Source organism: Anolis sagrei, chromosome 1 (genome assembly GCF_037176765.1).
Source record: "Anolis sagrei isolate rAnoSag1 chromosome 1, rAnoSag1.mat, whole genome shotgun sequence".
Taxonomy (NCBI): Eukaryota; Metazoa; Chordata; class Lepidosauria; order Squamata; family Dactyloidae; genus Anolis; species Anolis sagrei.
The window spans coordinates 331,353,066-331,379,748 of NC_090021.1; the positions used below are offsets into that span (position 1 = coordinate 331,353,066).

The 26,683-nt window shown below is 40.9% G+C and overlaps 1 protein-coding gene across 1 annotated transcript in view; it reads left to right on the top strand.

The window, feature by feature from the left end:
- The window catches only part of KCNH5 (potassium voltage-gated channel subfamily H member 5), a 289,582-nt gene that overhangs the window by 15,598 nt on the left and 247,301 nt on the right, over positions 1–26,683 (top strand). The window contains exons 2-4 of the mRNA XM_060754182.2: positions 18,899–19,022; positions 21,490–21,596; positions 26,354–26,482. Of these exons, the coding sequence (XP_060610165.2) occupies positions 18,899–19,022; positions 21,490–21,596; positions 26,354–26,482 (360 nt within the window). The remainder of the gene's footprint in view (positions 1–18,898; positions 19,023–21,489; positions 21,597–26,353; positions 26,483–26,683) is intronic.

A 26,683-nucleotide genomic window follows, 5' to 3' on the forward strand; every position in this document is an offset into this window, starting at 1 on the left:
CTCCTCAGAATGGAAGATGGAGTGACAGCATTCCCTATGGCTGGAGCTGAGTACAACCCCCAAGATGCCAGAAATAAGATGGGAAAAATTGCCTTTACCTCTGTTTGTGTTGTCTGTCCTTGTTATTTGTATGGTCAGCATTGAATGTTTGCCATATGCGTGTTCTGTAAGCTGCTTTGAGTCCCCTTTGGGGAGAGAAGGGTAGGGAATAAATACTGCAAATAATAATAAAAAATAGTAATGTTACTGAACTACAACTGCGATCAGCCTTCAGTATTGACTATTCTGGATTGGGCTGATGGGAGATACAGTCCGACAACATCAGGACATACATTTCTCATTATATATAGGTGCTGGGAAGAAGAAATATTAAAACGTAACCTGAGGAGGAATGTTATGATAAGGAACCTCATAAACAAGGGAGCAAATCGTGGTGGCACCCCCTGTAACATGAGTTTACCTCTTCATGACGCCATCCTTCTGTAGCTGACCTACTTTTCACTTTCTTATTTCTGGAGTCTCTCAATTGCAGCATTACAGAACAGAGCAGAAGAAAGGGATGGATCAATGGGAAATTGCAGAGAGCTCTGACATTGTTTTTGGCACTAAAAACCTTGATCCAGGGTGGCCTTGGGACCGCAGTCGGATAGTCAAAGGGTTGGTTGCTGTGGATAGCTGTGCAAAGGAAACGCTCCCAAGTGTCTTGAGACTGTCTCCTGGATATTTTCCCAATCCTTCTTTAATCATGATAAGAACTCTTCTTTTTCATTTTTTTTTTACTTCACTGGGGAATTTACCCCAATGCTAACCCTGCGGGGAAATTGTGTTATTTTTTTTTCTTGCTACAGAAGCTTAAGTTAACTACTTTGTTAGAATCCTAATCCCTTCTTTCCTCCACTTTTTTCACATCATCTACTAGAGAGAAATCATTAGATTCCAGCCTTGCTGCAGTGCTAACAATTCGAGTGCAATGTGGGGTCGGGATGGAAAGAATATCCATTATTCATTATCTTGCATTCCCAGGTTGGAAAACCCTGTCTGGAAGAATAATAGATGGGCAAGAATCTTGCAGAGTTTCTCCCTGGTATCTCAACCTCCTGAAACAAGTGGGAGTTTTGTCCCTCAATGCCCGTTTATTTTGCACAGAAAAGTTTCTCTGTGCAAAACAACAGGCTAACCTTCTTCCTCTGGCAATCATCTTTGAGAGTTCTTGGAGAACGGGAGAAGTCCCAGCAGATTGGAGGAGGGCAAATGTGGTCCCAATCTTCAAGAAGGGAAAAAAGGATGACCCAAACAACTACCGTCCGGTCAGCCTCACATCAATACCAGACAAGGTTCTAGAAAAGATAGTTAAGGAAGTGGTCTGCAAACACTTTGAAAGAAATGTGGTCATTGCTAATAGTCAACATGGATTTATCAAAAACAAGTCATGCCAGACTAATCTCGTCTCTTTTTTTCAATAAAGTTACAAGCTGGGTAGATACGGGGAATGCCGTGGATGGAGCATATCTGGATTTCAGTAAGGCCTTCGACAAGGTCCCCTGTGACCTTCTGGCAAACAAACTAGTCCAATGTGGGCTAGGCAAAACTACGGTTAGATGGATCTGTAATTGGTTAAGTGGACGAACCCAGAGGGTGCTCACCAATGCTTCCTCTTCATCTTGGAAAGAAGTGACGAGCGGAGTGCCACAGGGTTCCGTCCTGGGCCCAGTCCTGTTCAGGATCTTTATTAATGACTTAGATGAAGGGTTAGAAGGCAGGATCATCAAGTTTGCAAATGACACCAAATTGGGAGGGATATCTAAATACCCAAGAAGACAGGAGCAGAATTAAAAAGTGATCTTAACAAATTAGAGGTGTAATTGGCCAAAACTAAGAAAATGAAGTTCATAGAATCATAGAATCATTGAGTTGGAAGAGACTTCATGGGCTATCCAGTCCAACCCCCTGCCTAGAAGTAGGAATATTGCATTCAAAGCACCCCTGACAGATGGCCATCCAGCCTCTGTTTAAAAGCTTCCAAAGAAGGAGCCTTCACCACACTCTGGGGCAGAGAGTTCCACTGCTGAACAGCTCTCACAGGAGTTCAACAGGGACAAATGCAAGATATTCCACTTAGGCAGAAAAAAGGGAATGCAAAGATAAAGAATGGGGATGCCTGGCTCGACAGCGGTACGTGTGAAAAAAGATCTTGGAGTGCTCCTGGACAACAAGTTAAACATGAGCCAATAATGTCATGCGGCAGCTAAAGAAGCCAATGGGATTTTGGCCTTGGTTAGACCACAGCTGGAATTGCACTGTGTCCAGTTCTGGGCACCCTAATTGAAGGGAGATGTTGACAAGCTGGAATATGTCCAGAGGAGGATGACTAAAATGATCAAGGATCTGGAGAACAATCCCTATGAGAAGTGGCTTAAAGAGCTGGTCATGTTTAGCCTGAAGAAGAGAAGGCTGAGAGGAGACATGTTGGGGGCCATGTATAAATATGTGAGGGGAAGTCATAGGGAGGAGGGAGCAAGCTTGTTTTCTGCTGTCCTGGAGACTAGGACGCGGAACAATGGCTTCAAATTACAGAAAAGAAGATTCCACCTGAATATTAGGAGGAACTTTCTAACTGTGAGAGCTGTTCAACAGTGGAACTCTCTACCCCAGAGTGTGGTGGAGGCTCCTTCTTTGGAGACTTTTAAACAGACTATGGCCATCTGTCGGGGGTACTTTGAATGCAATTTTCCTGCTTCTTGGCAGGGGGTTGGACTCTATGACTATGACTCTATGACTATGACTCTATGACTCTATGATTCTCAGGAGAGTTATGTGTTCAGAGCTACAGCTCCATAGTTGTTTATGAACTACCAAGTCCTATGTGGCTAAGATGAAGATTTACTGATGGATATCTCCCAATATAAGCTTGCTTGGGGCTTGAGATCTACAAGAGAGACCCCGCTTTCAGAATGCACCTAGAACCAATGTAGTTTGACACCACTTTAATTGTCATGGTTCAATACTATGGAGTCCTGGGAGTTGTAGTTTGGCAGGGCACCAGCACTCTTTGGTAGAGAAGGGCAAAGACCTTGTAAGACTATGATTCCCAGGATATGGTTTCAATTGTGACTTTTGAATGTTTGTAATTGTTATCCTTTCAGTGTGTAAGCTGCCTTGAGAGCTCGTCTTAAAGGAAAAGGAGAATATAAGTAAATTTAATAATAATCACTGATATTCTACATTGGCTACTTAATTTCTAAGTATTTTTATTTACTCTTCCCGTTCACTTGAAGTACCAGCATTTGAAAAAAGAAGTTGGGGGGAGGTCTGTTCAGCTGTTAGTCATAATAAGAGGAGGATTTCTGACCCTCTTCCATTAGTTTCCAGTCCCTCTCACTACTGACAACAAGAATCAGGATCCCTATTGCAATTTCTCATGGCAGCTTTGGTCACTGTCAGGAGTGGGTTGGAAATATTATTCTCCTTGATCCCCAATCAGGAGCTGGACAGTCCTCTTTGGCCTGATCTGGTTGCTGCCTATTATGGTGGGTTTGGAGTATAGTGACACTTAAGTCATTTTACAGTAAGGATACATAGTCTTACTAAATAAAGGGCTGTTAGTGATCTGTAGATCTAGGTTATGAATCTATAACTGCAATAATGAATACCAGTCTACAATAATAATACAACAATAACAATAATATATAGAATTTTATATCAGCTAATGGTAAAGGTTTCCCCTGAGATTAAGTCTACTTGTGTCTGACTCTGTGGGGTAGTGCTCATCTCCATTTCTAAGCTGAAGAGATAGCATTGTCCGTAGACACCTCCAAGGTCATGTGGCCAGCGTGACTGCATGAAGCGCTGTTACCTTCCCACAGAAGCATTACCTATTTATCTACTCACATTTGCATGTTTTCGAACTGCTAGGTTGGCAGAAGCTGGGGCCAACAGTGGGAGCTCACCCCACTCCCCGGATTCAAACCACCAACCTTTCGATCAGCAAGTTCAGCAGCTCAGCAATTTAACCGGATGCACCACCAGCGGGGCCCTTTATACCAACTACTTAGTTAAATAAAAACAGAATGAATCTCCTTCCCATTTAGTTAATGTTTGGTACAGTAAAGATTGGAGAATTCTGATTGTGTTAACAGTGTAAAAATATGCTTTAGTAGCAATCATGAATATGAAACAGATGCGGATCAGTACATCTAGTTAACTGTTCCATATTAATGAGTGCTACTTAGTCATGATTTTAAAAAAATATTTTTCTTAACACACGCACACAAGTTTTAAATGCATAAAACAAAGTAAAAAATACACAACACATTAAACATACATCAAAATCAATTAGCTAAACTAAGAGAACTATACTACAACTAATGAAAAATGGGAAAATATCAGTATTTCCACCTTCTTAAAAGTTGGCTATAATCATTTAATTTATGAACTACATCTAAATAAAAATGTTAAATGTATTTTTATATCAAATATATAGAAAAGGCTACTACATACATATTGTATCCTTCTGCATTGCCAAAAAAAAGTTAATAACCATATCCAATCTGTCTTAAGTTTGATGTATTGTTGAAGGCTTTCATGGCCAGAATCACTGGGTTGTTGTAGGTTTTTTCGGGCTATATGGCTATGATCTAGAGGCATTCTCTCCTGACGTTTCACCTGCATCTATGGCAAGCACCCTCAGAGGTTGCTTGCCATAGATGCAGGTGAAACGTCAGAAGAGAATGCCTCTAGACCATGGCCATATAACCCGAAAAACCTACAACAACCTAGTGTCTTAAGTTTGATTTATTCTTCATTAATATTGTCAACTTATGCATTTCTGCCAGTTCATATATTTTCATCTTCTAGCGTCCTTGTGTTGGTATTGCAGTATCTTTTCATCTCTGAGCATATCAAAGTCACAGTTGTAATCATATATTGAACCACTCTTCCATGTTTCTTATCCAATTGGTCATCCACCATTCTTAGCAAATAAAATGTTGGTTTCATTAGTAATTCCAGTTATAAAATGTCTTCAAACTTGTTCAAACAACAATTGCCCCTGAATTTAATAGTTCTTGGCTTTTTACAAGTCTACCACAGATGGTGAAATCTATACAAATAAAAATGTAATGTTCGTTTGTGGGATTAATATAACTCAAAAACCACTGGACGAATTGACACCAGATTTGGACACAATACACCTATCAGGCCAATGAGTGGCCATCACTCATAAAAACACTGAAAAACACAGCAGAGGAGACTTTAAAAACAAAAAAAATACATTGCAATGCACAAAACCACATATACGCATGCACAAAACCACATATACACATATACACAAAGATATACACACACAAAACACATATACACAGACTGGGCTATAGCAACGCGTGCCAGGGGATGGCCAGTATTCATATATTTTGCTACTATTTTTACACTATTACCATGATCTTAACTTCTCCTCCCTCTACTTTATGGGCATCAGTTGCAAACTCTTTAGAATCCAGTGACTTTGTCAAATATGGTGCAAAGTCAGCGTATGGCCAAAAAACTCAATGTACTCACTGGGAGTTGCTGTGCATCACGAAAACAGACAGCAGTCTATTTGCAGTGATTGAGTTTTTGGCCCAATGTAGACAAGCCCCCAGAGACCCTAGAAGACAGCAGGCCATTCCACCATAAAGATTTCTGTTTACAGATAAAATTTGATTAAACTCTCGGATTGCAAGTTTATTGATTCTGAACATGAGCTAACTAGTTTTCCTGGACACAACAGAAAATGCCTGTCAGTATACTATGCATCTGAGTTCGATCTGATGAATGCAGATTGTGTTCAAGCCCAGGACCTTTAAATCAAAGGTACTTTTTCAAAGCTGGCCAAATACCAGTCATTCGGTATTTCAAATACCTTCTGGGGTAAATGGACTTCTTTCTGAGATCAGCCTCTTTTTCCTTTTCCTTAACATTCTTGCCCATGCTCTTGAAAGAACCCTTGAGTTTCTTTCCTGCCAAGAATCCTGGCATCTGGAGCAGAAGAGAAGATTTTGGGAAGAACTTTGGAACAGGAGCTCATTCTACCCGGGGACTGGCTAAGTGTAAATCTTGATGAGAATGAGGGAAGGTTGGTGTTCAAATATTCTGGGCTTCATCTCCCAGAAGCTCAAGAGAGCAGGGTCAGTGGTATAGGATCAAGGACACTGTAGCACAAAACATCTGGACAGCCAAATGATCTCCACTCTTGCCTTACAACCAAGATGTGCAGATTTGCATTTCAGGGGGAAATTGGTAAGTGAAGAAGTCTCCAAAGGACATGGTTTCCTTTACTGAGTTTCTCATTAATATTATGCTTCCAGAAATAATGCATCTGTAGAATGTCCATGGATGCATCTGCACTAAAGAATGAATTATTATTATTATTATTATTATTATTATTATTATTATTATTACCTTTATTTGTACCCTGCTAGCATCTCCCGAAGGACTCGATGCGGCTTACAAAGGCCAAGGCCTCAAAGCACAGCATAACAATACAACACCTAAAGCAAATTAAAAACAGTTAAAGCAATATTAAACAACAAGCAATAAACAATACATCAAGACACTATAAAACTGGGCCAGGCCAGAATAATGGGTACAAGGTTAAAAGTGCTGATGTGACAGGTGATATGTAAGGATTATAGGGCATGTGCAGTGTGCGGTGTGCAGCAATCTTAGTTCTAATAAAGTGCTTCTGGGACTTGTAATTTGAGATTCCTATTCTGGGAAGGCACATCGGAACAGCCAGTTCTTCAAGTTCTTTCTAAAGACTGCCAATGTAGGGGCCTGTCTAAGATCTTTGGGGAGGGTGTTCCAGAGTTGGGGGGCCACCACAGAAAAGGCCCTGTCTCGTGTCCCCACCAAACGCGCCTGTGATGCAGGTGGAATCACGAGCAGGGCCTCTCCGGATGAATGAAGTGAACGCGTGGGTTCATACATGGAGATGCAGTCACACAGGTAGGGTGGTCCCAAACCGTTAAGGGCTTTGTAGGTAAGCACCTGCACCTTAAATTGGGCTCGGAAAATAAACGGCAGCCAGTGGAGCTCCTTGAACAGAAGGGTTGACCTCTCTCTGTAAGGAGCACCAGTTAACATCCTGGCCACTGCTCGTTGGACAAGTTGGAATTTCTGAGCCGTTTTCAAGGGCAGCCCCACGTAGAGCGTGGGGTCTTCCTCTCTGGAGGGAGGTGGTGATGTCACTCAGCCCACTCCCACCACCACTCCCAAGAACTGTAGGTCTTTTTAACCTCATTTGTAAAAGAGTGCTGGTACAACATAGCATCAAGCCATAGTTGTTAAAGTGGTATCAAAACTGCATTAAATCTACAGTGTAGATGCACTCTTAATCCTAAAATGGCCAAAGAATTTGGAAGTTCATATTTGGTTGAAAAGAGTAATGACACTAGCCCTTACCTTACTACCAAAGTGAGACTTATCAAAGATGACACAATAACAGATAATTTTATAATAAATTGATTTTGTTTCACTGGATAATTATGCAACTTGGGAGGTCTTTGTGATATCTCATTGCTACAGCAAAAATCCTAAAGAGAAATTCTTGATTGAATAATGTTAGTTGGAGTTATGTTTCTTATTTTTTGTGCGTGTCAGGAGTTACTTGAGAGATTGCAAGTCACTTTTGGTTTAGAGAATTGACCGTGTGTAAGGATGTTGCCCAGGGGATGTTCAGATGTTTGATTTTTTACCATCCTTGTGGAAGGTTTCTCTAATGTCCCCGCATGGGGAGCTGGAGCTGACAGAGGGAGCTCAACCCGCTCTCCCTGGATTCGAATTGCAGACCTGTCAGTCAGCAGTCCTGTTGGCACAAGGGTTTAACCCATTGTGCCACCGGTGGCTCCTAAAATCTTACCTTCTCTATCTTAGACCATCTCAGCAGGACTCCTTCACAACCGCTTTAGTTTTGCTTATTGTGATCTTATGCTTAGTTCTTTCTTTACATTGGGTGTTGTGTACATTTATTAGTCTTATACTTTAATAAAGTTTTGTCAGTGCAAAATAACTACTATGTTTTCCAGAAGGCATGGAGTGCCATTGGGACTCATTTTCTTAAATTGAAAAATAAATAGGACCCACACCATGGCCTTGGAGGGAGCATATAGGTCATGAGCTACTTTCCTTACACTTAGCCTAGCTGTTTCTCTCTAATCTGTCTGTATAAAGAAAGAATTCAGCTTGATTCACAGCTAGGGTTTTAAATTCTGAAAACTGAAGAGAAGTCTTGTAGCTTTAATGGCCACCCAGAAAAGCAGGTCTTGCTTGTCAGACAACCAGGTAACAAGCATCACCGTCTGCTGAAGTTTTATACAATCATTCCAGGTACAGAAGCTGTCTCCAGTTTTCACTCTGACTACCATAATGATGTGGATCTTCGTTTGATTTCTGCCTTCATAACCAATTGAGATATGATTTCTCCCTCTAACCTTTCAATTTATGGATTTGGGCATTCAGCAGGCTCTGCAAACCAATTTGGCTAGACCACAAGACTGTGGGAGATGCTCGAAATTATACATACTCCTTCCCAGATGAGTTTTGAACACTTGCCAGAACACAGCAAAATGCAATTAGAGTGTCTGGTATTTATGAAGTGCACTAAGAAAGTCATTCCGAAAACCAGTTCTATTGAGTTGAAACAACATGTGCTTGGACTTCCTTTTGCTAGACTAGGAGTTGCCCATCTGAGGTTCCCCAGAGGATACTAACCTTCATCTCCTAGAAGTTCCAGTCACTGTATCCAGTGGTAAGGAATTCTGAGAACCGTAGTCTAACAGTATTTAGAAACAGAAGAAACCATGGTGCTAGAGATTGAAAGGTGGACATTTGGAGTGATCCAAATTTTATTGGTAGTCCTAAAGAAAGCAAATAAATTAAGTCATTTGATGAATAGAAAATCAACACTTGGTATTAAATGAGTTTACTTGGAATAATCAATGAGATGCAATTGTTTCACTTGCATCCCTTCTATGGGTAGAGACAATGGCCAAGTCTTCTGGATGTTTTAGTCCAACAGCTTCTTGTGATCCCAGTTTAGAAACTTTACTGAACTGAGCACAATGGGTGTGTTTTGCTTGATGTAGTTGGTGTACTCCACAAAAATGAAGAAGTCTCAGCAATGTTAGCAACCATGGGGAAAATGTTTCATTTGGATGAACTACTGATGGAAACAGGGCTGGGTTGGCACACAGTGTAAACTATTAAAGTTCTTTCACTGTGACATATAGATAAATTTGGGAGAGTGCTCAGTTTGGAATTGTGTGCCTTCAAACAAAAATGACTTATGGCAACCTTAAAGCAACCCTATCCTGGGTTTTTCTAGGCTATGGAGTCATGAGAGTTGCACTTTGGTGAGGCATAAGCAGTATCTGGCAGAGAAGGCTAAATAAAGGTCTTGTAAAGGAGTCTTGGGAAGAGGGTTAAAGATTCTCAGACCACCCATTACCTTTTTTTTATTGCTGACCAACTCATTTCTATTTTTCTTTGGAGATAAATGCTATTGTTATTGCACACACACAGTAACCAGAATGAATTAGGAGATATCTACAGGGATGTTCTTAAAATGTAGCATGGCTCCCATATCTGTGGGACCAGTATCTGAAAGTTCATGCATCTGCATCCAACAAAACCTAGGCGTTTTCTAGGCCCTTCAGCACAACTCTAAGGTATTTTTGGGCCTGAAGTTCTTCATTTCCACATAATGAAGTATGTATCCACATAAAGTAAGCAAAAGTATCTCCTTGGACACAGATGTCATACTGTAACCTTTACACAGTTTGAATTCTGAGCTGGAGATGATAGGAATAAACATCTGTTGAGAAGATTGCTGTCAGCAATGTCACAGCTGGCCACGAGGGGTCATACTGTGTGCTCTTGTGTACTGCAATCCTGCAAAGACGAGAAAACAGCGAAACAGAATTACGGGGCCATATTACTAGTGAATGATGGAAAGAAGTTAATTCTACACAGGAGAAGAAATGGACTGACTTCCAGTTTCACTCCTGTTCTGCTTGGTGGTTAACTGGAGTCCAGAGATGCAAGTGTTTCCCCTCCTTCCACCTCTAAAATTGGTCCAAAAACAGTGCATCTCTATGATATAATTAACAAAGTTTGAGATCACTTTAGCTGCCATGCTCAGTGCTATGGGATCCTGGGAGTTGTAGAAGCTATTTAGCATTATTTGCCAAATAGTGATAGAGCCTCACCAAACTACAGCTCCCACCATTCTAAAGTATTGAGCCATTGCAGTTAAAGTGGACCCAGGCTGCATTAATTTAACAGTGTAGATATGCCCCCTGTTTCCACTTGAAAGGATGTGTTTAAAAGACAGTGTGTGAGGCTGTCTTTCTTTCCTTCGGTTTCAAACTGAGAAGTTTCCAAGAGAATCTCAGGGAAGTTATTTTGACAGAAAGGCATTGCAATTGGTTTCCGTGTGCTGAGTTGCTGGCTGACAATATTTTGACAGTCTGGAGGCTGCATGGAAGCTGCATTGGAAGAAAGAGATCTGTGGGTCTTTGGAGAGGTGATCATTCGGGAGCCAAAGTCCACAATGCAGAGCCAAATTGGATGCTCTTTCCCTGGAATTGACTGTAGCAGATGGAGCGCCTTGAATGTCCAATACTTTCCTCCCTGTTTGGCAAAGGGGAGAATTGTGCTTTGTAGCTTGCTCTCTGGCTAGCTCAGGATATTCTGTTTTTAGCCTTTGACTTATGACCTGCTCAATCCACTTACTTGTTGACAAAGAGCCCAGTTGTGCAAGGGATAGATTAATGTAATGGAATCCTGGGATGTGTAGTTTGGTGAGGCACCATCACTCTTTGTCAGAGAAGGTGAAAGACCTTGTAAAACCACAACTCCTAGCATTCCATAGTGCCGAGCTATATCGGTTTAAAGAGGTGTCAAACTGTTTTCATTGTACAGTGTAGATTCACCCTTTGCTGATAAGGTCTGAATTAGCTGAGAGGAGATAGAAAGGAGGACACCTTTGTCGAAACCTGGCACCCACTTTTCATGTATATTTAATCTTTATGGTAGATTCAACACCTTGTTGACATGTAAGCCATCAGCTTCTCCTGCAAGTTAATGGCAACTGACAGGGTTTTCATTGTTATCATTGTGTACTTTCATTTCTGACTTATAGTGACTTCAAGGCAAACCTATCGTGGAGGGTATTTTTTTGCAGAATTTATTTAAATAAGGTTTGCCCTTGCCTTCTTCTTTGTTTATATAATTGTTATTATTTATTTAGACAGATTAAAGCAAACTCTACATACAGGCATACAACCCCCCACGCCAAAATAACATCATCAACAACAAAAGATTAAAAATACTTTTTCTAGAATAATAATACCACATCATAAACATAAAAAACCCAATAACTACAAACTGCAAACAATCTTTGGGTGCTTCCAGACAGCACTGCATTGTGGGTTTTAGTCAGGGGCAAAAACTTCTGGGACCTGAGAAGACATCCTGGGATTTCTATCTCCATCGTCCACACTTGCTGCGTTGTCCTGGGATTTTGCAGACCCCCAAGATGGCCACTGCAGGACATCCACCAGAAATTTTGGCATTTTTTTTATAAAAAAGCAAAAGATGCAAGTATGCGAATTATTGTATAAGCTGTTCCTGGGTTATAGAGGCTGCGTGGCCATCTGTGCAGACGAGTTTGACAGTGTACTTGTGCCTGGGAACTACAGGGTGCTGTTCCTGGGTTATACATGTTTGTTCCTTGTTGCTTTTATCATTAAAACATGGGGAAAATTGTTTACAAACTTAACTTGTGGAGGGCAAAGTTTCTTTTGCCAGGATAACGTTTTCACCCTCTAGTCAACTGTTGCTATGTTTTTAGGATACCGCCAATCAGGAAATGACATGTATAACCCAGGAACAAACCAAAATTTTAAAAATCCTGTATTTTTTGAGTGTAGGGACAGATAGATTCAAATATCCACATTTTCCGGCCAGAAGCAGGATATTCTCGAACCTGAAAATCTCACATTTTTGGGCTTTGTAGCGATTGCTCCCACATTTTGAGGGAACAGCATTTGGCCACCCTCAATTTTGAAACGGGAGCTCCTGGGATAAAGGTACTGCCTGGGCAGGCCCTTCGTTATCTAATTGAAGGGTTTTACATTCTCTTTCTGGTTGTTATATCCCCTTCATTTTCTACCCCCATTTAGTGAAAAGGAACCATTGGTACATCCTTTCTTGTATAGTAACAACCTTTGAGTCCAAAAAAACAGTGGTGGAGATTTGGCCCCATTTTGCTAGAGATTTGCTAGTAAGTTTATCCATTTCTGCAAGTTCGCTTGCGGGATCATTGAGTCTTTCCATTAATGAACATAGGTAATTCATGATGCCTTTCTAAACAGGAAAGGTTTTAATTGGTTCTTGAAAGGAAGGCAGTTGTTTTAATTTCTCTTGGGAGGGTGTTCTCCAGGGTCAATGTGGCCACTGAAAATGCCCTCTCCCTCATAGATATTTGTGACAGTGGTGGAAGTGAGAGAAGGATCTCACCAGATCTTAAAGAACGGGCCAATTGGCATGAGGAGATGTGATCAAATAAGTAAGTTGGATCTGAACAGTTTAAGACTTTAAAGGTTAAAACCAGTACCTTGGACTCGGAACCAAATTGGCAGCCAATGCAGGTGCTTTTTTGTTCGTGTCAGGAGTGACTTGAGAAATTGCAAGTTACTTCTTTTGTGAGAGAATTGGCCGTCTGCAAGGACGTTGCCCAGGGGACACCCAGATGTTTTGATGTTTTACCATCCTTGTGGAAGGCTTCTCTCATGTCCCTGCAGGGGGAGCTGGAGCTGACAGAGGGAGCTCATCCATACTCTCCCCAGAATCGAACCTGAGACCTGTCAGTCTTCAGTCCTGCCAGCACAAGGGTTTAACCTCCTAGTTCAGGTGCTGTAGCAGAGGGATTGTCCGCTCCCTGAGTCCAGCACCCAGAGGTGGCCCTAGGTAATTTCCAATGGTAAGCAAACAGTATTTGGTGCTCCCCCCTCTAACCAATCATTGATATATATTTTCTGTTCGTCGTGGGAGTTCTGTGTGCCATATTTGGTTCAATTCCATCATTGGTGGAATTCAGAATGCTCTTTGATTGCAGGTGAACTGTGCATCCCAGTAACTACAATACGCATATGTCAAGGGCTAGGCGAGGCTCAAGGGCCTGGCCCCTTCAGGAAGAGGATCACCCGGCAGCAAGGCAAGGAAGCCGAGGCTCCCCCTGAACTGCTAGGGCTGTTGTGAGCTGAAGGGGCATTCCTCAAGTGGCAGTCGAGGGGCATTTACAGAGGTGCCTCTGTGCCCCTGGCAAAAAAAGTGTTCTGCGACTGCTTACTTTGCATAATGGACGAGCCACCCCTGCCAGCACCAGTAAGTAACCTGGCTGCAACTCTTTGGACTAATTGAAGTTCTGGGCACCCTTCAGGGGCAGTCCCATGTAGAGCCCATTACAGTAATCTAAGTGGGATGTAATCAAGGCATGGACTACCATGGCCAAGTCTGGCTTCTCAAGGTATGGGCGCAGTTAGGGCAGAACTTAGCTATGTACCTTTCTAAGAAAGGAACAATTTTGTGCAATCATTTTGCCATCCCCTGTGGAGATGGTTCAGCTTTGTATGCTTTCCTTGCTCTTATGTAACCACTGTTAAAACGGCACACACAAAATAGATACCTCACACCCCCGCAGTTCTAACACTGTTCTAGGAACCCTGTCTTATTTTTGGTCTGGTCTGGCATAATGGTGCAAAAGCTGCGCAACTGATTGGGAAGATCTTGCTTAGATCTCTAAGCATGACACTGGAGGCTCTAGAAATGTTAGGGCACTGAAATCTCTGGGCATTTTGTAAGTCTGCCAGTGTGATTCTATAATATGCTTCTGATAGAAAGGAATTCCTTTCAATAGGGTTCAATATTACTGGAATTTCGCATTTTCCCCATACCCAGTAATGTATCTCCCATGGGTATGGAAGTTATGTTATAGTTCAAGCATTAGTATTAAAGGTATACAATCATGGCAATCAAGTAAGAGAGCCAAACAAAAGAGATTTTTTTAAAAGTATAAAACTTTGCCAATAAGTTAAAACCTAATTTCTCAACGCAACAAATCTGTTAGGAATGGATAGCAATAGGTTTTTAATGATGTGCTGTTTTGTTAATTTTCATTTTCTGTTTTAATGAGTTTTTAAACGGTTTTTCATTCGATTGATTGTTTAATTGTGGTTTAACATACTTATTGTGAATTTTGCATGTATTTTTTCAATCTTTATAAGCTGCCTCAAACCACAATATTGGAAAAGAGTGGGGTATAAATGAGTGCACAAAACAATATACTTTATTGCAACCATAGATCAAGCAGAAAAGAGCAAAAGAAAAACTAAGGTTGGATCTACACTGCCATATAATGCACTTTGGAACTGCATTATATGGTCATTGCAGACTCATTGAACACAGTCCAACCTACATTGTATCCGTCTACAATGACCATATAATGGAGTCCAAGGAAGGGAAGTATAAAAACTTTAAGCTCAGCTTTGGAACATTTTCGAAATTGAATCTATAAATTGGAACTGGATGGCCTTTTAACAAAGGTGTCAACATCATCATCCTTCAGCAAATGCAATCCCAAACAATTGTTATTGTGTTTGAAAAGCCGAGATAGTACCAGTGGCATCACTAACCTTCCTAATGCTGCAACCACATAATACAGTTCCTCATGTTGTGGTGACCCCCAACAATTAAATTATTTTGTTGCTAATTCATAACTGTAATTTTGCTACTGTTATGAATCGTAATGTAAATATCTGATATGCAGGATGTATTTTAATTCAAAGGACCAAATTTGGCACAAATACCCAATATGCCCAAATTTGAATACTGGTGGGGTTGGCGGGGGGGGATTCATTTTGCCATTTGAGAATTGTAGTTGCTGGGATTTATAGTTCACCTACAATCAAAGAGCATTCTGAACTCCACCAAGGATGGAATTGAACCAATCTTGGCACACAGCACTCTCATGTCCAACAGAAATTACTGGAATGGTTTGGTGGGCATTGGTCTTGAGTTTTGGGAGTTGTAGTTAACCTACATCCAGAGAGCACTGTGGACTCAAAGAATCATGGATCTGGACCAAACTTGGCACGAATACTCAATATGAAATGTGAACACTGGTGGAGTTCCTAATGCCTTGACCTTTTAATACAATTCCTCACATTGTGGTGACCCGCAGCCATAAAATTATTTTCATTGCTACTTCATACTGTTTTGAATCTTAATGTACATATCTGATATGCAGGATGTATTTTCATTGTTACTTCTCTTTCTCCCTGGGATTCAGCCAAGGAGGGACTACTCCACCCCACTCTAAGGCCTGCCCCCCCCCCCCAGCCCTTCTCCCTCACCTTTTCCCTCCTGCTGCTCCTGCTCTCCTTCTCCTCCTCCCTCTTCCCTCTTGGTTCCAAAGCAAACCTCACCTCCATCACTCCCATCTCTTTCTCCTACAATGGTGGTGGGAGTGGGCTGGGTGACATCACCACCTCTCTCCAGAGCGGAAGACTTTATTTACTTATTTACTATATTTCTACCCCACTCTATTTCACCATTGAGGTGACTCAGAGCAGCTTCCAGTTTTTGGCAATTATTCAATGCCACATTGAGACATAAAGCAGACTAATTCACAGCATATTAAACTTTAAAATCAAATAAAGCATATAAATACAATTAATTTTTTTTATTTTACTGCATTTGTTGACCGCCGTTCTCAGCCCTGCTGGGAAGTGAAGGGGATGGGAAAAGGTTAGTGGTGTCTCAGTTCCTAAGACTATCAGAAATATGTGTTTTCCAATTGGCAACCCCTCTGATAGGGTCATTTGATACCCAAAGTGGTCGCTACCCTGAGGTCATGAATTACTGATCTAGAGATTCCTAGTGATGTATGTGATTCTCCTTCTACATCTCATCTCCTTCTATATTTATTTATTTATTTATATTCCACTTTTCTACAGAAATGAGGGCTCAGGAAAGCTCACAACAAAATTGGCTAGAAATATTCTAGGCAAAACCACAAAAGGTCATAATATTAAAACGTAATTAAGCACTTTATAATAATAAAACATTGCTAAACTAAGAGCAATTTAAAAGACATCAGTAAAGAAAAGACTGTCTCATTAAAAGCCTCTTAACAGAACATAATATGTTCCCAGCTTCATGCTTAGATCAGGCCACAAACTAGTTAATTAAGAAGCTATGAGCAGTGAGTGGTATCACAAGGGGTGTGTGTGTGTGCAAGGGGTACAAACTACATAATCATCAGAGGAGTGACATCAAAATTACTGTCTACAAAATAGTTATGCAGTGTTTTACAGTAGACTCTCAGTTAACCAGCATACATGGGAATTGGTAGATGTTCGATAAATGTAATTTCCAGTTGCTTGAGAGTTACTATGAAAAGTAAGCCTGATAAGTATATTCTATACTACCATATCATGAATTGTATTGACTTGGTATAAATACTGAAATACAGTAATTAAAAAGGAAATTAAGACAAACTTGACTTAATATAATGCAGTTTTACTGCATTACATTATTATAAAAACAACTTCGTGAATGCAATATGCAACTTTTATTAAATGGCAGTTAAAATTGATTATTTCTTTAACTTCTTGCTGGTTGCTTGAGTTGTGGTTAAATGAGATAACTGTATTATTTATTATTTTTATAACAAATATCAAGAGTTCAACAGGGATCCCATCAGGCCTGCTGGCTTTGCTATTTTTTTAATTGGTTAATGGCTTTACTGACTTCCTTTGAATGAGGCAGTGCTTAAAATGACAAAAGCATTTTTGTTAGCCTGGCTTGTTTGTACTGTATCAATATACCTACAAGGCTAAAACTCTATGCTAATTTACTCTTTGAACCTAGGAATGCACATGCATTCTGGTCAGAAGAATTATCCTGTTACCATAATGCTTTAGCAACATGGTTTCATCTACAAACATACACTACTGTTTTCATTGCCACTGGTCTTTTATAGTCACTGACTGTATCAAATTGCTTGGCATTTTAGCTACAATATTGTAGTATAGTCTAGTCTGGTATGGGAGGAGGTTCCATACTGGATGTGAGTTACTGAAGCATGTTAATGATACTATAGTTTAAGAGAAAATGATAACATAAGATCTATCTTGTAGTACTGCAAGGCTTATGGTTTAATTGCCTTACACACATTCAAGGTGGCATCCAATACAGTTTTGATTTCACACAACAGTTGTACAATAGATGGTGTAAGAGGCAGTGAACCATCTTGCACAAGTGATTTTGCAATCAGTGCCACAACTTCTTGAACAACCAATTGTATATCCTCTTGGCCATCTAATGCAAAGTGACTCTTACACCAACTGTTTGCTGCCATCAGTTGTACAACCCTTTGGCATAATTGCTTTGCACAAGTACTAGTACAAATTTGTTATCCAGGACAACAGATTTTCAGTCTGGTGGAATTTGACCTTTGAAGTTGGGTGCACTGACTCTTCCGAGGGACTAAAATTGTGACAGCTCAGCAGTTGAAGAGAAATGCTGTGCTTTTGTGCACAGTTACTATTTTAGTCTATATGGTAATAGCAAATGTATTCTTTTGATGATCATAGAATCATACAATCATAGAGATGAAAGGGACTACAAGGGCTGTCAAGTTCAACTCCCTGTCATGCAAGAATAAACAACTAAAGCCTTCCTGAAAGATGCCAATCCAATCCTTATATAAAAACCTTCAAGGATGGGGAGTCTACCACCTTTTAAGGCAGTCTATTCCAATGCAGAACAGTTCCTATAATTGAAAAAAAATATTCCCAATGGTTATTCTCTTTTTTTCCATCTCCATCATCTATATGATATCTCTTCAGAGACTGAAATATATGTCATGTCACTTCTGAGTCTTCTCTTCCCCAAGGTAAACACACACAGCTTGCTCAGCTGCTCCTTATAGGGCTTGCTTTCCATACCTTTGATCATATTGGTCATCCTTCTCTGAAGGTATTACAGCTTGTAGATATCCTTCTTGAATGGTGATGCCTAGAACTGAGCATAATATTCCAGGTGAGATCTAACCAAAGCAGAATAAAGTGGGATGACTTTCCCCAATCTATACACTACATTCCTATTGATGTAGCTTGGAATCACAATAACTTTTTTAGCTGTCGCATCACACTGTTAACTCTTGTTCAACTTATGGTCTACTAACATGACTCCTAGATCCCTTTCCGATGAATTGTTTTCGAGCCAGGTGTCACTCATTCTATATCTGTGCATTTCATCTTTTTCTGCCTAAGTGTAGAACCTTACATTTCTCCTTGTTGAAATTTCCTTTCCTCATTTTGGCCCAGCTGTGTCCAAGTCAGATTGAACTTTGATTTGCAACATTCACTGCTCCTTCATAATTTGGTATCATTGTGATGGTCCTGATCTCATCAAAATGGCATAATCTTCGCATAAAGAGAAGTAGAAACAGGGATGGGTTATTCTTTTGAAAAGAAAGAAAACCTCAAAACAGTGAAAAGAAAGCTGAATGTTGTCAGTGGTCACATAAAGCTAAGTGGTGGAAAAAGGAAATGAAAAATGGTGAGGAGAAAATGGAAAGAGAAGGGCACGGCTGCCTTGATCCTTCTTTGGAGAAAACGACACTGAAACATTTTATTGCAGCATCCATTTATCATTACTACTGATACACTTGGTCTATGACTAAGACCACTGTCAGTGTTTCTTTCGTAGCACAAATCTAGATCATATGGATGCCTTCCTTTGATGGAGGTGATTAATTCTGCCTTTCTTTTCCCCTTCTTCTCTTTCAATTTAGAATCCAGTTTTTTACTGGGGAACGCTCAAATCGTGGACTGGCCTGTGGTGTATAGTAATGACGGATTTTGTAAATTGTCTGGGTACCACAGAGCTGACGTCATGCAGAAAAGTAGCACATGCAGGTAAGTTCTTCCCCGTCTTCCTTTGTTTGGGCTGTGAAGATATTTCTCAGTGGTTTTGAGTTGCATAGCAGTGATAACATTGTATAGCACAGTGGTTCTTAACCTGTGGAACCCCAGGTGTTTTGGCCCGCAACTCCCAGAAATCCCAACCAGTTTACCAGCTGTTAGGATTTCAGGGAGTTGAAGGCCAAAACATCTGGGGACCCACCAGTTGAGAACCACTGGATATTACTTTAGCTGTCATTAATCTTTTGTTATGGAAATCTGGGATCTGTAGTTTGGGCTTTTCTGCCAGAAAGTGCAAATACTATAGTTCAAGAAAATGCTGGGGAATTCTATGTACAATGTTCCTTCGCTACTTCGCGGTTTCCTTTTCACGGACTTGCTGTTTTACCTTTCCGCACAGGAGAGAGGCAGCCAATCATAAAAAAGAGAGAGGAGATGTAAAGCAGTATGTAAATCATGCTTCCTTATAGCTAGCAAAAAAAAAGGTGTATGGTGCCTTTGAATCTCTCCTCACTTTTGCCTCACCGTTGGAATGTGATATAATAATAATAATAATAATAATAATAATAATAATAATAATAATCTTTATTTATACCCCATCACCGTCTCCCTAAAGGGGACTCATGGCGGCTAACATGAGGCCAGGCCCAAAAATAATACCGCAAAGTTAAACACAAAATAACAAAAAATTAAATCACAACAAAACACATGAAGTAACAAAATAAAATAAACAGTGCAAAACAACATAATAGAAATCAAACACAAGGGCGGGACAAGTGTGCAAGATACAATGTTAAAATGTTAAAACGTTAAAACCCTGGGTGAGATAAGACTAGAAAAAGTGTGTTTATGAGCAAGTAGCCCAAGAAGGAGAGGCAGTGGGCTATGGCCTTCATTAAGGACAGGGAAAAGTGTATCATGTGGACAACAATAGGTGGAGACAAACAAAATCTATCATCCCTACTTCACGGATTTTCACTTTTCGCGAGTGGTCTTGGAACATAACACTCGCCATAAGTGAGGGAACACTACTCCTGAAATGACAAATCCCAGTACATTGCATCAGAAGGAGCCAAGACAGTGTGTGGACACAGCCAAAGAGAATGTAGAGAGTTAACCCTCCACATTCCCTGGGGTTAGGGGCACAGGACCCCTGTGAAAGTAGCAAAACCTTGAATAAAACCCCCACTTTTCTTAATCTGAGAGAGTACCTCTAGTAATCTTTAGGTCTTCCATCACAATGCTATGGTCAAGGTCCACCAAAAGTTCTTTGTATAATCATGCTGGAGGACTTACAAATACCTAGAGAAGTGTTCTAGGAATCTTTAGGTTCTCCAGTGCAGCCCCAAGGTCACCATCCAGCAGGTTCATCAAATCCACAAACAAACAAATCTGCAAAAGTGATACCCATAAATATAGAGGACAGACAGTACTACAAGTACATGGATTCAGTCATGGCTGCTAAAGTTTGCAATATTTGCAGAAGGGAGTTGAGAACTGAATCTCTTGGAAATCTCTTGTTAGTAGTTTTATTGCATTGGAGTCACCTTGATGGCAGATAACAACAGCAGTAACCAGGCATGTAGCCGGGGGGGGGGGGGGGGGGGAGGAGGGGGGCTTGAGGGGCTTCAGCCCCCCCCCCCCGAAATTCTCATGGTGGTTCGCGAAAAGGCCTTACTGGTGCATTATTTAAACTGTTATGTTTATTCATATCATGATCTGATCACCATACTCAATATATCCCATATGCATGGGGGTATTGGGGTAATGATACAAAAGGTTTGCTAGGGTAGACCCTCTTTCACTCAGACTCAGCCCCCCCCCCCCCCCCCGAAACTCAGCCCCCCCAACCCCCCTGAAAATCTTTTAGCCCCCCCCCCCCCACGAAACGTAATCCTGGCTACGGGCCTGGCAGTAACAAAAGGCTGCTGGATTGCCTGCCATCCTAAACATCTCACAGCCAAACAAAGGCAACCACAACCAAAGATAATGAAAAAGCAGGAACAAATGGTTTTGGAAGGATGTTACAATTAATCATACTGAGCCATGTGTATGCATTATTGTCTATTGGAATGGCTTTGGAATTTAAGAACTTTATACTTTTATGTATTGCCTTCACTTTAACTCTCTAAAGCAACATATTCTTGTAAGTGCAACCAGAGCATCCCTTTAAATGGAACACAAAACAGCATCATTATAAATCCTTCCTCTATCAACAAAGCCCTCCAACTGTACACTGTTTGCTTTAGGGGTTTTCATAAGCTTTGTAACTGTAAATACAAAACAAGCTTGTAAATCGTAGTTAAGCATATATAGCTTGGGATTTATACTTTAGGCCAAGCCATAAATATGTCTGCCTGCAACCATGTCTTTTTGTTGTTGTTGTTGTTTTGGCACATGAAGCTGGTGAGAATTTTCTTCAATTCTTTTTTCTCCTGCTTCTGTTTGCTTCTTCCTCCAGTTTTATGTATGGGGAACTCACAGACAAGAAGACCATTGAAAAAGTCAGACAAACGTTTGACAACTATGAGTCAAATTGCTTTGAAATACTCTTGTACAAGAAAAACAGTAAGTATGACATCAGTATGGGATGTATGGAACAGAATGCATTGCTTTTGAAACATATATTAAGGGTGAATTGTATGGCACCAGAACTCTCTGGCTAAAAATTCTTAATGTGTTTCCTTAAGACTGCAAATCCCCAAGTAATTCCATAAGATTTTGCCATGGAAGGTAAAGTAGAATGAATAGTTGTGGAATGTGGTTCTAAAATACCATCTTTTCAATATGAGATTAAGCAATTTCTTTATTTTTAGGCATTTGATAAACTGCCTAGATACTTGAAAACACCAGATCCTGTTTGGCCTAAGAAGCTGAGAGCTAGCTTGGTTACTGTTAGGAAGAGAGACTGCTAGGGAATTCCAGGTTCTGTAGGTTATATTTAGAAGAAGGCAATCGCAAGCGCCTCTAAATAAAACTTGCCAAGGAAACCCTGTGATAGGATCACCATATATATGGTGGAGTTGATTTGAAGGTGTATTATAATTTTAAAAAAGTATTTAATGGCATATAACTAACTGATTTTGAAATATTAGTTTTAGGTAAATTAAGAACCTTAATAATTTAGTCTCAGGTCATGTTGATTGAGAGATATAATATATGTGAGATAGATAGATAGATAGATAGATAGATAGATAGATAGATAGATAGATAGAACAGACAGACAAACAGATATAAATATATAGCCAGAGCTTGGGAATTCCTTGGGATTTGCAGTCTTAAGGAAATACTCTTTTGAACTTCAATTCCCAGAATTCCTTAGCTGTCATGCTCCGAAAGGTTGTGGATTGAGGGTAAACCTTGATCTGTTTCATGTCCCGGCTTTCAGTGGGGACCCCAGTGGGGATTTTGGGAGCCTCCCAGAATCGGGAGAGCAGATATCTGTTTTTGCTCTGGGGTGCTGAAAGATCCATTTTCTATCAGCCCATTAAGGGGTGGGGCGGGGGGGGGGGAGCATCCCAAGCTCCCCTTCCCATCATTTTAGGCACTTAAGCTGCTTTACTTTAGAGGAGAGGTGCTCACCTGCAGGCAGGTGCGTGCTTTAAGGAGGCTTCTTATCTGTTTGCAGGCATGTAGCCGGGGGGGGGGGGGGGGTGGTGGGGTTGAGCCCCCCCCCAATTCTCATGGTGGTCCGCGAGTAGGCCTTACTGGTACATTATTTAAACTGTTATGTTTATTCATATAATGATCTGATCACTATGCTCAATAAATCTCATATGCATGGGGATATTGGGGTAACGATACAAAAGGTTTGCTAGGGTAGACACCCTTTCACTCAGACTCAGCCCCCCCCCCCCCCGAATCAAACTCAGCTCCCCCCAAATCAAAATCCTGGCTACGGGCCTGTCTGTTTGTTACTCTAGAGGAGGTGCTTGGCTGCAGGCAGATGCATGTGCGGACACAACCTAGCCCCCTATATATTACTAACTCAGTAGAATGAGAAAAAATGGCTTATAAATTATACATCAGTAAATCATATATTAGTACATCAGTATGATTTACTAACTAAATACTATTTTTATGTTGAAGTTTTCATTTTTTGAGTTCATGGCTCATGTTATAGTGTCCAAATGTCTGTCTTGATTAATCTTTGCTGTACAACATGTATTTTAAATGTCAAAACACTGATTTTATTGGAGGTACCAATAAATAAGTTTATTTCATTAATAATTTACATGTTTATTCTTGTGGGTAGTTGCTAGGCAGGGCCCAGTTCACTGCTTTGTTTGAGACCCTATAATGCTGTTAAGATGGTCCTTTCAGAGTTTGAATCCCCACTTGTCTGTGGAAACACACATGGTGATCCTGAGCAAGTTGCACTTTCTCAACGTCAAAGGAAAGTGAAGGCAACTCCTCTCTGAAGACATCTTACCTGGAAAATCCTATGATGGATTTGCCTTAGAGTCGCCATAACTAAGTCGTGACTTGAAGGCACACAACAGCAATTACAGAATTCAGAAAAGAAGGCTACATTCCCAAGATCTTAGAGGTTTCTTCCACCTTTCCATTGACAGTTCTCCAGAATTTCAGCCAAAACTTTTCTCATTATCTCTCGCCTGATCCTTTTTTTTTTCCACTAAAGGAACCAGCAATTGAACTTGGGCCTTCTTCACACAAAGCCTGCTCTCTGTCCATGAGCCATTGTGCACCTCAATTCTTTATAGTCTCTCCACTTTTAATTTGCTGCTTCAGACATCCAAACCAAATCCTTGAAATGCCTTTTCCTGGCCTCCTCTGCAACCTCTTATTCTTTGAGTTTCTGCTTGCCTGCGCTTTTGTCTGGGCTGTCCACCTGAGTGCTGGTACATGTTAGGCCAAATCTCCTGAGACAGGTCATCCACATGAACCATGCTGGTCACAGCTCAAGTGCTGTCATTCCTTTGTTTCCAGCTGGTTGCACAGCAGGATTTCGAAGTCCCTTACACACACTAACACTTTCTGCAGGTTTGCTTTATTATCAGCGCAGCTCCAAACATGTACATGCACACACACTTTTAAAAATCTGGAATATCCTGCAAGCTATGGTCCAAAACAGCAAGATTTTCAAGATATGATTAAAAGCAGTGATTTAGGAAGTGCTGATCTTTAACTAGGATTAATTTAATAGAATCATATTGCAGTGCTCTCTGGGCCATCCTCCAAAAAATCGGGTGGCCTGACAAATTTGTGAACATCCTGCGGCTCTTTCTTGATGACATGATGGCAACAGTCTTGGACATCAATGGCTCCCAAAGTGACCCATTTAAGATGGAATCAGGTGTCTTACAGGGATGTGCTATTGCCTCAACCTTATTTTCCATCTTCATCGGTATGATACTTCATCTTGTTGATGGGAAGCTTCCCACCGGAGTGGAAATCATCTATCGGACAGAAGGCAAGCTATTCAACCTCAGCAGACTGAAAGCCAAAAGCAAGGTTACAACAACATCTGTTATAGAATTCTAATATGCTGATGACAACATTATCTGTGCGCATTCAGAAGAAGACCTACAAGCCACTTCAAACACCTTCGCAGAAGCATATGAGAAGTTCGGCCCATCATTGAACATTGAGAAAACCAACGTGCTCTTCCAGCAGTCACCAACCAACCCATCTGCAATGCCAGAAATACAGCTTAATGGTGTAACTTTAGAAAATGTTGACCATTTCCACTACCTTGGCAGCCACCTCTCCACAAAAGTCAACACTGACACTGAAATTCAACACCACCTGAGCTCTGCGAGTGCAGCATCTTTCTGAATGAAGCAGAGAGTGTTTGAGGACCAGAACATCAATAGGGATACCATTGTGCTTATTTATAAAGCTCTTGTCCTCCCAACCTTGCTATATGCCTGTGAAACATGGACTATCTACAGACGTCACATGCAACTCCTGGAACGATTTCATTAGTGTTGACTCCGAAAAATCCTGCATATCTCTTGGGAAGACAGGTGGTCAAATGTCAGTGTGCTGGAAGAAGCAAAGACCACTAGCACTGAAGCAATCCTCCTCCATCAACTCCATTGGACCAACCACATTGTCCGAATACCCGGTCTCCTTCTTCCAAAGCAGTTGCTCTACTCTGAGCTGAAGAATGGAAAATGAAATCTTGGAGGACAGGAAAAGAGTTATAAAGGTTGGCTCAAAGCCAACCTTTAAAACTCTGGCATAGACACTGAGAACTGGGAAGCCCTGGCCCTTGAGCGCTCTAGCTGGAGGTCAGCTGTGACCAGCAGTGCTGTAGAATTTGAAGAGGCACAAATGGAGGGCAAAAGGGAGAAACGTGCCAAGATGAAAGCATGTCAAGCCAACCCTGACTGGGACTGCCTTCCACCTGGAAACCAATGCCCTCACTGTGGGAGAACATGCAGATCAAGAATAGGGCTCCACAGTCACCTACGTACCCACCACCAGGACATTGCACTTGGAGGACAATCTTACTTGGACAACGAGGGATTGCCTAAGTAAGTAATAGAATAATAGAAATGTAGGGTTGGAAGAGACCACAAGGCCTATCCAGTCCAACCCCAGTCTGCCATGCAGTGATACACAATCAGAGGACTTCTGACAGATGGCCATCCAGCCTGTGTTTAATAACCTTCTGAGAAAGAGGACACTGGGATAAAAAAGCTTCTGGTTGGGTTTGCTTCAACAAGGCTGTATATATATATTCTTCTAGTTGGGAGATTTGCCCTCAGTCCAAGTGTCTCTTTATCCTATACTGTTTTGAATAAATAATACACCTGTAAAAGAAAAGGGGGCGGGAAGCTGCAACTCTTGGAAACAACACTCAAGAACAATAGGGATTATGCAGAGCTGAGTTGACAATTAGCACACATTTACTAATTGGCAATAAAATGGAATAAATCCCAGGTGTTTAGGGATGCAGATGGTAGAGACGTAGATAGTTTACCCATATGTGTGTGTGAGAGAGACAGTGTGTGGGAGGAGGTAAAAAGAAGTGGTATAAAGGCAGCTGGGACAGGCTCTTGCCCATCTGTGCGCTGACAGCCCATTGTTTATGGTCACATTTCCATGCGTACTTGATAGGCATTTAGCTGGATCCAGATAATCACATCATCCTCATGTTCTAGCCAAGGTTAAGCACCCTTAGGGTGACCTGGATTTCCGTGCATTAGTCTACTGTTACCTTCAATAGGTTTTGAGTGCTTTTAAGGGTGACTAGCTTGTTCTAGTAAATGAATGAGAGATAATCATGATTATGAGGCTGTCATTGCATTGTTGCTTTGTTCCGCATGACGTGTTTTTTCCCCTTTTGATTACAGGAACACCTGTTTGGTTTTACATGCAAATTGCACCGATACGAAATGAGCATGACAAAGTGGTGTTGTTCCTTTGCACTTTTAAAGACATCACTTTATTCAAGCAACCTATTGAAGATGAGACAACCAAAGGTAATTTTGAAAGGTGTGATTTTCTGAAAGGTTTAGTGAGATTGGATGAATAGATGAAGCCCCTGTTGATTTGACTACCTATGTATCTTCTTATCTATCCATCTATCCATCCATCCATCTATCTATTATGAAATATCTATCTATATGAGATATACTTCACTTCTTGAGCTATCAAGCTGACTTCAGCTTAAGGGTAACCTA